A 13,280-nucleotide genomic window follows, 5' to 3' on the forward strand; every position below is an offset into this window, starting at 1 on the left:
TTGGAATTTGTTTCTTTGTTATAATTTTTTTTTGTTTTGTTTGATTTATTGCAATGATACAAAAAAAAATTTTTTTTTGTTAATTAATTAGACTTAAGAAAAAAATTATTCAACATAAAAACTAAAATAGAAATAAAAGCAAATAACATTATTTTTGTTTGTTTTTGTAATTTCTTTAAGTTTAAACTTAAAGCAACAACAGAAAATATGGCAATTTTGAATAAACCAAAAAAAATGTTTTTTTTTGTAAAATTTATTACTTTAACTATGTTTTTAAGTGCAAATTTATTGCAACAAAAGAAAATATGACAATTTTGAATAATTTTTTTTTATATTTATTATTTTTTTAAATTTATATATTTATTATTATTTTTTTTTTTATAAATATATTTTTTTTGATATTTTTTTGGTTTGTTATTTTATTTTCGTTCGAATTTTTTGCAATAACACACAAAAAAATATTTTTCTTTGTAAATTAATTAGACTTAAACTAGTTTCGCTTCCTCTGGGACAAGATTATTAAAAAAAACTTTAGTTTTGCTAACTTTAAATACTGTTAAATACAATTAGACTAACCACCAAGCACAAAAGCTTTATTTACAGCAGATTCTAAACTTAACGTCATCAAATATTTTTCTAGTTTCAGTTTTTTTATTAAATTTATTTGAATATAATTCTTATTACATTTATAGATTTCTGTAGTACGTTAATCTTTAAACCCAGCACTGAATACTTTTTTTTTCAAGCCACTATTTTTTGTTTTGTCTGATTTAGTTTATTATAAATTTTTACAATTTGTATATTTTTATTCATACCGTCCTTTTTAAATAAAATAAATACATTGATGCAATTTATTTCTTAGTTTTTATAAGCCTTCGTAGGTTCGTACAGCCAAAATTGTGGGTGGTCAGAAATCAAAAAAAAAAATTGATTTTTCTTTGTGATGCATATATCTTTTTTCCGTTTTGTTTTTATTTTATTTTTTATTTTTATTTAAATTTTTTTTAATATAAGGGAAGGGTCATTGTATGTAGAAATATATATAGAACAGGCAGAACAAAATCCATGATGATTGGACCATTTGTCTTCGAGTTATCACTGCAGAAAATTCGAAAAATCCTGTTGCGCGAAAAACGCGTTTAAAGTTACACTGATGGAGCTGATTGAACTGGGCGGCTACCCTTTAAATGTCTGTAATTCAAAAAATATTTGACATATCTATTTGAAATTTTAGTATGTTATTTTTAAAGGTATTAACAATTAAAATATGAAAAAAAATCGATTTTTTTTCTTCACAATTTCACACTAGGTGTGCTTCTTAAAACAAACCAAAAATGATTTTTCTTCAATTTTTTATTTTTGATATTTTTTAAATTTTGTTATCTTAGTATTTGTCAATATTTTTTTCGGTATTTATTCTGTGAAGTAATAAAGGACAATATTTAAAAGAATTTCTAATTTTTTTACTATTTTTTAAATAAAAAATTTATTTTAGTTTTGCATTTTATTTTTAATTTTTTAAAATTTAAAAAAAATTTTTTTTTTTTGTATTTTAATAATTATTTTTATTTTTTTCTGTATATAGTAAAGTTATAAATGACAATATTTATAATAATTTCTAATTTTGATTTTATGACTATTTTATTAAATTAAAAATTTTTTTTTGTTGTTTTTGTTTTATTTTTAAATTTATTTAAATTTATATATTTCTGTATTTAGTACAATACTAACTTACAAAATTTTTAATTTTTATAATAACTATTTACTTATTTTATTGAATTTAACTTAATTTGAACGATTTTTACCAATGTTCAGAAGGATTGAGTATTATTTTTATAATTTTCTTTTATGCTGTACATGTACATACATGTATTTTACTTAATTTTTTTTTTTTTGATGATTCACCAGATTCCTAATTTAATAAATATTTATTAAATTTGAATTATTTATTAAATATAAATTAATTTTTAATGTTATTTCAAATTTAATTTATTTATTTCAATTAACACCGTTATTTTTATAAAACCAAAAACCAAATTTATTCTGATATGGCAATACTAATCCTCTAGTTTCTTTGATATTTAGCATTATTTGAAACTGGCTTAACAGTTTTTATTCTCCGTATTTAGAAAAATATAAAAAAATTCATTTTTTTCAAATAAATAAAATTATTAAATAAAAAATGAATAACGTCATAGTAAAGCAACGCAAAAATGTATTATAAACCGAAATTTTTTTGACTAAATTCAGTAGCGAATTATTAATTTATGCAAAATATGTAAATTAGAAAAAAAATTTGGAATTGCAATACGCTAGCATAGTCAATGCTAATAAACTACTAGCTTGCTAATAAAACTAATATTTTATATTTATATATCTCAAATTTCAAAATTTTTTTATTTAAAAAATAGAATCTTACAATAAATTTTAGCAAGATAATAATCGATTTTTGCATACTATAATTACTAAATTACAATAATAACACTTACTAAATGTTAATGCTCGAATATTTGCCTTAAATTTATGCTAAAGAATGTTTTTTGAATAATTGATAGAATTTTCTGAAAAACTTGCTAGAATAATAAAAAATTTGACTTTGCAGAATTTTCCTTGTGATTTTCGACGCTTAATTATAGGTAGTTAGTAAGTTTGCCAAATTGCACTAAATTAGCGAAGTCTAGGCGCGTCGATTATATTACATATGTATATGTACAAGTATATATAAAAATGTATGTATATGTGTGTTTAATGGAATATCATTTATTTTGAACGTTTGTTTAGAAAAATTACTTGTGAAAATTAAATATTTATAATAGTATTAAAAAAAAATAAATATGTAAAATATACATTTTGTGGCGTACGTTAATAATTTTTTAAATTTCTATATAAAAATTAATTTTTTTAATTATTCTAAAAAAAAAATTATGTAATGTAATTATCATACATATCTAATTCTATTAAATTTTATTTTTTTTTTTGTTTGTTTAAAAATATATAAGCAATTTTTTCTTGAATATTCAAAATCAGTTTCTTTAAACTCAATTATGTTACACAATGCGCGTGTTTGTTGCCTTGACCGTCAAAAATTTGTAAAGTTAATTAAATAGGCGTACACGCATATACATATATTATTTTTAGAAACACCTTTGAAACTCGTAATATCATGCGATACATATGTATTTAGTTATATATACTATTGTGCTTTATATTGTGCTCTATATGCATATTTATTGAATACTTGTAGTTTAAAATAAAATAAGTAGCCTGAGGGTAAAATCTGTAGATTATAAAAAAAAGAACATTTTTGGACAAAAAAAAATTTTTTTTGAACATCTAGCGGCGGAGCACTCAGTTTTAAAGTAAATTTCGAGTTAAAATATTTTTTTGACAAGAACAAATTATTTTTGGTTTAAACTCTTTACATTTATAAAAAAAAAATGTGACAGTTGTTGACTCAAAATTTATTTTAACGCTTAACGATTTTTGAAAGTCCAATAATGACCACAAAAATTTTTTTTTCAGTTGACAACTTTAAATTGGCTTGAAAGAGGACTCTCCACAGCACAGACTCTCCAGAACACTTATCAAAATTTTTTTACGGAATAAAAATTTTAACTCGAAAATTTACTTTAAAAGTGATGCCTCCAGATGTTAAAAAAAATTTTTTTTTTGTCCAAAAATTTTCTTTTTTTATAATCTACAGTATTTACCCTCAAGCTAAGCAAAAAAAATAATTTTTTTTCGCTCCACCCTTATAAGTATATCATACACAAAGCTGTATGTATATTCATATCCAACATATTTACGCATCATTATTTAGTAAGCTGAAATTTAGATATGTATCAACAACGCAAGCAAAGCTACGCATACATACAAACATACATAGCAGCACTGGTGTGTATGCATAAATATGTTTCGCTTAAACTATTTTATATATACCAAATAAAAAACAAAAAACATTTTTTATACACACTAAAAAAAATAATAATAATAAAAGCGAAACAACAAGAAAAAAAAAGTAGCATAAACTTATCTCAAGTTGCGTTGTAATTACAATTTTTATACTAAATACAACAACACTTAATACTGAAAAAAAGTGAAAACTAAATGCAAAGTAAAAGAACTAGTAAAGTGAAAACATAAGTCATGTACCTACTTTCAAACAATATTTACGTGTACTAATCAGAATTTATTACGTAAATGTTTATGTGTACAACAATACTTACTAACTAAATACCAACTTACATACACACATAAGTACACACATACATATTATGTACATACTACTTAGTGTAGTGGAAAGAAAAGATTTTTATTGTATTTTTGAAATAATCATTGCAATGCAAAAATGAATAAAAATAAATGTGTAAAGTAACGTGTTATATTTGCTTAACGGTAATTGTAATATAAGCGAAAAAAAATTTTCTATTCGCTTATCTTAGTTTCCTTCACCAAGCATACCCCTGTGATAACACACTTTAATCAATCCGATCGGTGCACGCTAATCGGAGTTATGAAGAAGTGAAATTTTTAAACGCTTGTGCCACGCCCCTTATGCTTCGAATTACATTCGCTTATCATTCAACTTTCATACGACACTTCAATCGTTTCAATCGGTGCACGCTAACCGGAGTTATGAAGAATTGAAAATTATGCCACGCCCGTTATGGACCAACACGATCCAAAATAATAGTAGTTGTCTTCGCCATGCTTTCCGCTTTCATATGGCACTTGAATCAACCCAACCGGTGGCCGCTAACCGGAGTTATAAGCATTCCAAATGTTGAAACCCTTATGCCACGCCCTTTACGGACGGACATGTTCCAAAAAGTAAGTATTTGCCTTCGCCATGCTTTCTGCTTTCATATGACACCCAATCGGTCGCCGCTGGCCGGAGTTATAACCATTTAAAAAATTTAAACGCTCTTAACAAGCCCCCTTTGTGGCGGGGTATAAGCGGAGTGTTCTATTAACTCCGCACTGCTTCACCCTTTCATATGAGACTTGAATCAACCCAATCGGTTCACGCTAACCGGAGTTATAAGCCTTTCAAATGTTTAAACGCTTATGACACGCCCCTTATGGACGGACATGTTCCAAAAAGTAAGTATTTGCCTTCGCCATGCTTACCGCTTTCATATGACACTTGAATCAACCCAATCGGTCGCCGCTGGCCGGAGTTATAACCATTAAAAAATTTTAAACGCTCTTACCAAGCCCCCCCTGTGGCGGGGTATAAGCGGAAAGTGTGCCATTAGCTTCGCTCTGCTTTACACTTTCATATGACACCTCAATCATCCAGATTGGCACACGCACGGCGGAGATACGGCCGAAACAAATGTACCATGAGCCGACTGGGCTACCAGGCGAACAGCAAAAACAGAAGGACGACGAAAAATTGGCGCAACCACCTGCTGCACGTTTTTGGGCGCCTAGTACCATGGCAGGCAAAATGCAGGAAAATGGCAATTTGTGATTTCAATTGTTTGATTGAGTGAGTGAGTGTGAGTCGCACGAGTGTGTGAATGAGTGTTGTGTGTGCTCATGAGTTGTTTGTGTTTATGAGTTGCTTTGCGTATATGAGCACATTTCAGTGAATATTAGGGTGTATTGACTGAGTTTTTTTTAGCGAAATGCGGGTTTTAAAGTATTTTAAATAATTTTTTCATATATATATCATATATTTAAAATAAAAAATTGACAAACTTACGTGTATGAAAAATATATTTTAACTTATGCATTAAATGCGAGAAAATTGGAAAATGATGAGTTTTTCGTTACTTTCAGCTGTTAAGAGAGAATACATACGGGAGCAAATACTATTTTGTACTTACCAAGTGTTCAATAATTCCATTTATATAATAATAAAAAAATAATGTTTTATATTTTATTTTAAATTAATATTTTTATTGAAATAAACCATTTTTAAGAGCATTTACCATGTATTGAATTCAACTATTCATCATATTTCTGTGGTTTAGTAAGTATATGAAATATTTTTTTTTTAATGAAAAGTTTGTGAAAATGGTATGGTTGAGTATAGCGAGCCTTTTTAATAAAACAACATTTAAAATTATGGATTTTTATTACTCTTTTATTAAAAGTTTCGATGAAGCCAGTGAGCTTGCTTGATTTCATGAAGAATATCAAGTGTAATCATCTCTTAATGCTCTCCAACTAGGTTTTTAAGACTCTGTATAGTTTTAGCAGTTGCGTGTATTAATCTGGTAGCACTACAGTAGCACTACAGCACCAACGGTCCTGTGGTACAGGTAGCTATAACGAGGCTCTGACTTCGTAATTAATCATATGGCCGCTTTTCGTGAGCAAATGTAAATATCTATACCTTTTTTATGAATATGAAAAGTGAGATCAAATTTTTTGCCAAAAGTTGCATAAGTAGCAGAAGACGGAAGACCCTACACTCTATCATTTTCTGGACCTTTAAGGAGATTTTAACTATTTCAAAACCATTTTTTTTTAATACTTTTTTGGATCAACCAATAAAAAAAAGAACGCTTAAACTGTATAATGTAGAAGAAGATCGACCACTTCCTAGACAATTTCAGATGACTGGCTCCATGTTTGATGATTACTGTTTTGTTTTATGGTTTTAGAACTTGGCAAAGACTTTCTTAAGCAATTAAATTAGGTTGGTATTGGTTATTGAGCGGAATCGAACTGGTCGTGGTCGTCTAAATAAAAAACAGTGGTTTTTAAAAGTATACATACAAGTATGTATATATGAAAAGCTACAACTCTATAACTAATTAGTTTACAAAACTAAAATTTGAGTGTAAGAAAAAACCGTTTCAAAATTTTAATTATAAAAAATTTATAAGACAAAGCAACAAAGATATGGGTATCAAACTAAAGAGATTAAAAAAAGCTATCAATTGAAAATATGTTTTGCGGTGAGTTGCCACCAGCTTAATTTTTTTTAATAAATAATTGATGATATTATATAAAATATGGGTCTCAAGCTGAAGAGGCTTCAAGAACATTAAACTTAAAATCAAAACAAAAAAAATACTAGTGTTGCCACATGTGTTATAATTTTTGAGTAAAAAAAAATTATAAGATATACAATTATGGGCATTTAACTGGAGTTGGGTAAAGAAAGCTTACGCTTGGAAATATTTTTTGAGTAGAGTTACCAACTGTTAATAAAATGTGAGTAAAAAAAATATAGACTTGGATGCCAAATTTTAGATGTGTTAGAAAAACGCTTGGAGCTGAAATTATTTTTTAAGAGAGTTGCCTACTGTTTCAAAAAATTAAGTAAAAATGTCAAAATAGATGGAAACATAATGATATGGGTATCAAACTAAAGAGATTCCAGAAAACGTACACTTGAAAATATTTTTGAGTAGAGTTACCAACTGTCTAAAAAAAATTAAGTAAAAAAGAATTTGTAAGGTGAAAAGATATGCCGATATGGGTATCAAACTGACGTTTTTTTAGAAAGCTTACTTTTGGAAATATTTGTTTGAGTAGAGTTACCAACTGTCTAAAAAATTAAGATGAAAATGGTATAAGTTGAAAAATTTGCCGATATGCTTATCAAACTGAAGTGGTTGCAGAAAGCTTCGAGTTAAAAATATTTTTTGAGTAGAGTTACCAACTGTTTAAAAAAACTTTAAGTAAAAATGCCAACATATGATATAAGGAAAAGCTAAGATATGGGTAACAAACTCAAAAAATTTCAAACAGCTTTAAGTTAAACAGTAATTAAATTGAAAAATAGTTATGAGTTGTTAGTACATTATGAGTTATGTAATTCATAAATAGTTATTTAAATATGATTAATAATAAAATTACAAATAAATTTGTTAATATTACATATGCTGAGTGTGTATGGAGATGTTCAGCGCAGTCAACGCAAACGGCATGGACATAAGCCGATTTCCCGCAATTTTGGGTATCAACATACCAGTTTATCGGGTGTTTTCTAATTTTATTGCTATTTACTTTATAATCTCATATAAATATATTTACTTTCTGTTGCACAACAAATTTAACAGGAGGAATTCAAAATTGCTTAATATAGATTAGATGTGGTTGCGGTTCGAATTTTCATAGTATAGCATAGGCATGGATAGTAACGAACCTCTAAAGGTTTTTTTAAGAAAAGAAAATATTAGAATTTGGTTAAGTTCGGCTAAGTATTTTTTGAGATATGGTGTTAAAAGAAAAGTGGACTTATGGTGCTTTCAGAGGTATAGATATATGTTTTTAAATCCGTGAATCGGTTTAGAGACGGAAAGTCGACTTTTTACACATAGACCGAACTTAAGCTAAGATTAGTTAAAAATTTTTGTTCGAAACCACAAACACTTTGCCATTTTTCATTACATCTTACCTTGATATTTGACCTTTTATTATTAAAAAAAACAAGAAAAAACGTTAACTTCGGCTGCACCGAAGCTAAAACACCCTTCACAGTTGCATTTTTTATAACATAAAAAGGTATAAAAAGATCTTTATCTTTATTTTGATCGCTCAATTTGTATGGCAGCTATGTATATGGTATAGTGGTCTAATCCGAACAAACTATTCCGCGATTGTTTGATAATAATCTACGCCAAATTTCGTAAGAATATCTCGTTTAATAAAAAAGTTTTCCATACAAGAACCTGACTTTCATCGAACAGTTTGTATGGCAGTTATATGCTATAGTGGTCCGAAATCGGCTGTTTTGATAAATGTGCAGCTTTTTGGGGGAAAAAAGAGCATGTGCAATTTTTCAGATTGACATCTCAAATACTGAGGGACTACTTTGCGTATATGTAGACAGACGGAAAGCAGACAAACGGACAGGTCAAAATTGACTCAGCTCGTTACGGTGATCATTTATGTAAATAGTTTAAACGTTCTTCGGCGTTTCCTTCTAGGAGTTATAAATTTCGTGGCAAACTTATGTTAATATGCACTGTTTAAGGTATAAAAATACCGTTACAAGAGAGGGATATGTGGTTGGTTACCGGTTTTCCCGAGACTGCAATTCTTTTTTTTTATAAAATCTAGGGAGTATTATACGTCGGTGAATTTTTAATGCGTTAAATGGTGTCAGTGGTAAATTATTGCCTCAAATTTAGTTTACGAAAGTATAGCTCTTGTTCGAGTAAACAAATATTATATAAAGCACTTCTGATACCCAGCTGCTGAATTCACATAGCAAAAAATGAGTTAATACGAAAAGAAAGGATGTTCATCGGTCCTCGCCCAATAACGAATATATTGATTTCTTTTACAAATTACAAAAAATACATAATAAAATTTGCTGATACATATATACACATATACATATTTGTAAATTATTTAACAAAATATAACTTTTGAATCAACCAGAATTACGTCCCATTGCATCCTACTGACCTTTGATGTAATAAGAGAATCAAAGAAACAGATAAACAGTGTGCTGCAACCGGCCTTGCAATTATGCACTCATATTTATTATATACAATGTAAGTATGCATGTGTGCGAGTAGAAAAGCCGCATTGTTCATGAACCGCTTGCACATCAGCTGCTGATGCAATTTCACACCTCCAAGCCACCCGCTGAACAAGTCAGGCGTGAAAACGGTGAAAAGGCTTCCACAGCCAATCGATAGCAGACAGACATCACACAATACTTGCAGTAAATGCATTTCTATTATTATTGTTGTTGCTTGTTAGTTTTTGTTAGAACACTGTGCATAAGTACAGGAAAAGCTTTGCAACAATACAAGTACAATATATTGCAGCACATAATGCAAGTGGAGGTTATCGGTAACGAAATCAATTAACTTTTTTTGGGAAACATTTTGAAGTGGTGAAATCTCGTCATATTTTAAAGCGAGGTTTATTTTTTCTTGACTTTTTCAATAAGTTTTAAATTTTATTGAATTAAAGCACATAACGCAATTACAAAAAAACTGCATACTGAGCAAACAAAAAATTAACGCTAAAGTGACGTCACAAAAGCCACTGATACTCAAGGTAAACCCATAATTTCACAGTACATAAAATCACAGCAAGGAGCTTGGAAACACAAATAAGCACCAAACACCGAGGTTTAAAACAGTTTTCGTAGGCACAAAAAACAAAAAAGGTTTGTCCGAAAGTGAATTAGGGTAAAACCAAATACTTTATGGTAACGGGGGAAGAAACCGCCTACCAAATGATTGGTATGATGGTGAAATGGATTTTTTTGGCAAAGAAGACGATTGAAAAGCCCAGTCTTTTCACTAAGAATGTAATATAATTTGTCGAAAAGTATACTAAATAATTCGTTCAGTTCTGTTTGGGGTGAGAAGAACAGCAACTTCGGCATAGTTCAAACCTACTAAAAGTTTTGGCGGCTTTCAAGCAGAATAAGAAATATAGTACCACAGACAAAAAATACAATAGCAAAAAAAATCGTTAAATTTAGATTTGCAAAATAAATAATAATAAAAACAAGAAACCAAATTACATATTTTTATAGTTTAGACGTTTTAAAGTCACTATAAAGCTGACTGACTTGAAAGCATATCTACCATTTGACTGGGTTTTAGGGGTTACATGGGTTGCACGGCTTCAAAACAGCAAAAAAAAAATTTTTTTTTATTATCTTATTCAATTCTATAACATCTCTATAATATTGTGCTAAACTCTCCAGTTGATGCCAGTAATGGTTTTGGAGATATAGCTTTGAAAAGTTGCGCGCTCGTGGTCAGCTATAAAGACACTCAAAACTGTTAACGCGTTTTTCTCGAAACTGTGTTTTCAAAGACGGTTGTCAAGATTTCTCGCGAACTACTCAAGCGATCTGAATGAAATTTTACACAGGTCTTTGAGATATAATTTACAAAGTCTTGCACGAAGAATTTTTTTCTTTCAATTATCACTTATTAAAAAAAAAAAACGTCGAGAAATGTTCACCAAAATTTGCAAGTTTTTAAAAACGTCTGCCAAAAATACAATTTTCACTTTATTTGTTTTTTCTCCATCTCCGTGCCTAGTTAATGGTCTTAGTTTAAACACGTATTTTTTTCCATTTTACTTTTGATGATCCTGTCAGAAATTCCGTTGTCAATGCGTAAGCAGCTTTTTTTCGAGGTACTGCCGGAAATGACGTCGTAACGACCGAGTTTTGAATATTTTACTTTGAAAATTTGACAAAATCTTTATCAAATATGTATCTTGGCAATAATAAAAAGTTTGAAAAAAATATTTCATTTTTAATATGAAAAAAAAAAATTATTGAAAATAGAGCGTTTTTTGCTCGACAAAACCCATGTAACCCCTTAATACCAGCGTACATTTTTTATAGCGGCTTAGAGGGCTTAGGCAGTTATGGAAAAAACTAAAATGATTTTCTTCACATTTATAAAACAGTAACGGATCGGAATTACGACTAAGTCAAAGTATATAGTACTATAGATTCAGCAGTATTTCGGTATTTGCGTATAAATTTTAGACTCTTCTTCCAAACACAGCAAATAAAAATAAAAATTAAAGTTTTCTTTAATTTGAATTTAAAAATTGGTTGACCTAAGTCGCCAAAAATTTCAAAATGCATTCAACAGTCACAAAAATTATGTCAACTCACTCACTTGAGCAGAGAATTATTATTTTTTTGTTAAAAGGGTATTTGCATTACAAAAGCAACTCGGCAATTGGTTTATGTGCCAGGCATTAGACAATCGCATAAAAGCGGTGCGCTTGGCCTCGCTGCACTTTTAGTGCATTTTCAACATTCAACCAACGAGTACTTCGGCGCTGTGCGGAAAACGCGTTTATTTAAGCATTAAATTACAACAAATTAAAAAAAAAAAAACAAGCCACATAATGCCCACAAAATCGGTGCACAAGTGGATGTCGGACGAAATGGCGCGTCTCTCAACGAAGTTCGCACGCTATAAGCCCAGCTGCAACGGTTACAACCGAATACAGCCGGTGCTGCTGTCGCGCAGCGTCACGCAGATGCTAAACAACCCATTGCCAGTGGAGGATCAAATCGGCAGCACCATAACAGCGGCGGCGAGTCAACAGCAGCCACAACAGAAACAACAACAGGAAGGACACGGCCGCACCAAAGGTGTTTTGAGTCGCTCGGAAGCCGAATGGGAAGAGGTCTATCCGACAGTGCAGTTCGGCCGTAGTGAGCATTGTGAAGTCAATGGCAAGAAGGCGGAACGTAAATTCGCTTACTATCGCAATTGTTCGACAAGGATAATTTAGGAACGAGCAGCATATGCTGGATATGCATTTATATATATAATACATATGTATTTATGTATGTATGTAGTTAGAGCAATGCGTTTTTAGCACTGCCGCTTTTCATTGTATATGATCTTTGCTCTTTAATATTTAGTATTAGTTTTTGCAATGTAGAATTTTTGCAAAAAGAATTCATTTATAATTAAATGTTGAAAATTGCTGTGTTAATTATAAAAAAAAAAAATAAGAAATCAAATATAAAAAATAAAAGAAATTTCATAAGTTTAATATTATGAAATAAATAATAAAAATAGATATTGATATACATACAATATTAAAAGTAGCTGCAAGCCTGTTGGGATATGTTTTAACTTTGTGGTAGGTTTCCAAAAGGTATTTACAATATTTTGTTATTTGCATGCGGTTGTAGTTAGATAATATGGGTAAAAGTATATTTTATTTTCCGCTGCTGTTTGAACTATCAACTCACATAAATATCGTATTATTTAGTATGGGTTTCTTTCTTTCGGTAAGGTAAAATTTGTTTTAGTTATTATAACACTGTACGGCCAAATCGACATTTTTTATATTGCTATTGGTTTAAACCAACTTTTTTTCGTGAAATAGGTTTCAATCTCAAGGTCAAAATCGGTTCAAATAGCAGCTGTCATTTAAGCTGAACAGAAACAATGTTATATACTCCATGAAATGAGAGGAAAACGTGGCTCGTGTCCATATATTTATTTTTTTAGGAACTAATATACTGTTTTGAATAATGATGTTTTTAATAAGCTTAATTTCGAAAATTGAAGGCAAATATTTCGTTTTTGGCGGTTAACAAAACGAAAAAAAAACAAAAAAATTGATTTTAACTAGAATTCAATATCTCAACAAAAAAATTTGGCTAGTACAATACCCAGCCGAATATTATACGTTTTAATTATTGGTACATCAAATATGTTTTTTTTTTTTGAAAATCAAGGAAATTATAAACAGACCCAACCAATTCAGCAATTATAATATTTGTTAAGTTAAAAAAAAAGATAGAAATGAATATATAGGCAAAACAAGAAAACGCATTAACTTTCTGCACT

The 13,280-nt window shown here is 29.3% G+C and overlaps 1 protein-coding gene across 1 annotated transcript; it reads left to right on the plus strand.

The window, feature by feature from the left end:
* The first annotated feature begins 11,677 nt into the window (after positions 1–11,677).
* LOC106619397 (uncharacterized) lies at positions 11,678–12,505 on the plus strand. Its single transcript, XM_070107390.1, has one exon. It carries the CDS (start codon positions 11,815–11,817, stop codon positions 12,205–12,207), a length of 393 nt encoding a protein of 130 aa, XP_069963491.1. The 5' UTR covers positions 11,678–11,814; the 3' UTR covers positions 12,208–12,505.
* Positions 12,506–13,280: the final 775 nt, after the last annotated feature.

Source organism: Bactrocera oleae, chromosome 3, assembly GCF_042242935.1.
Source record: "Bactrocera oleae isolate idBacOlea1 chromosome 3, idBacOlea1, whole genome shotgun sequence".
NCBI lineage: Eukaryota > Metazoa > Arthropoda > Insecta > Diptera > Tephritidae > Bactrocera > Bactrocera oleae.

Excerpts from the sequence above, each read along its gene's own strand:
- LOC106619397 (XM_070107390.1), top strand. The coding sequence starts at position 11,815 with ATGCCCACAAAATCGGTGCACAAGTGGATGTCGGACGAAATGGCGCGT.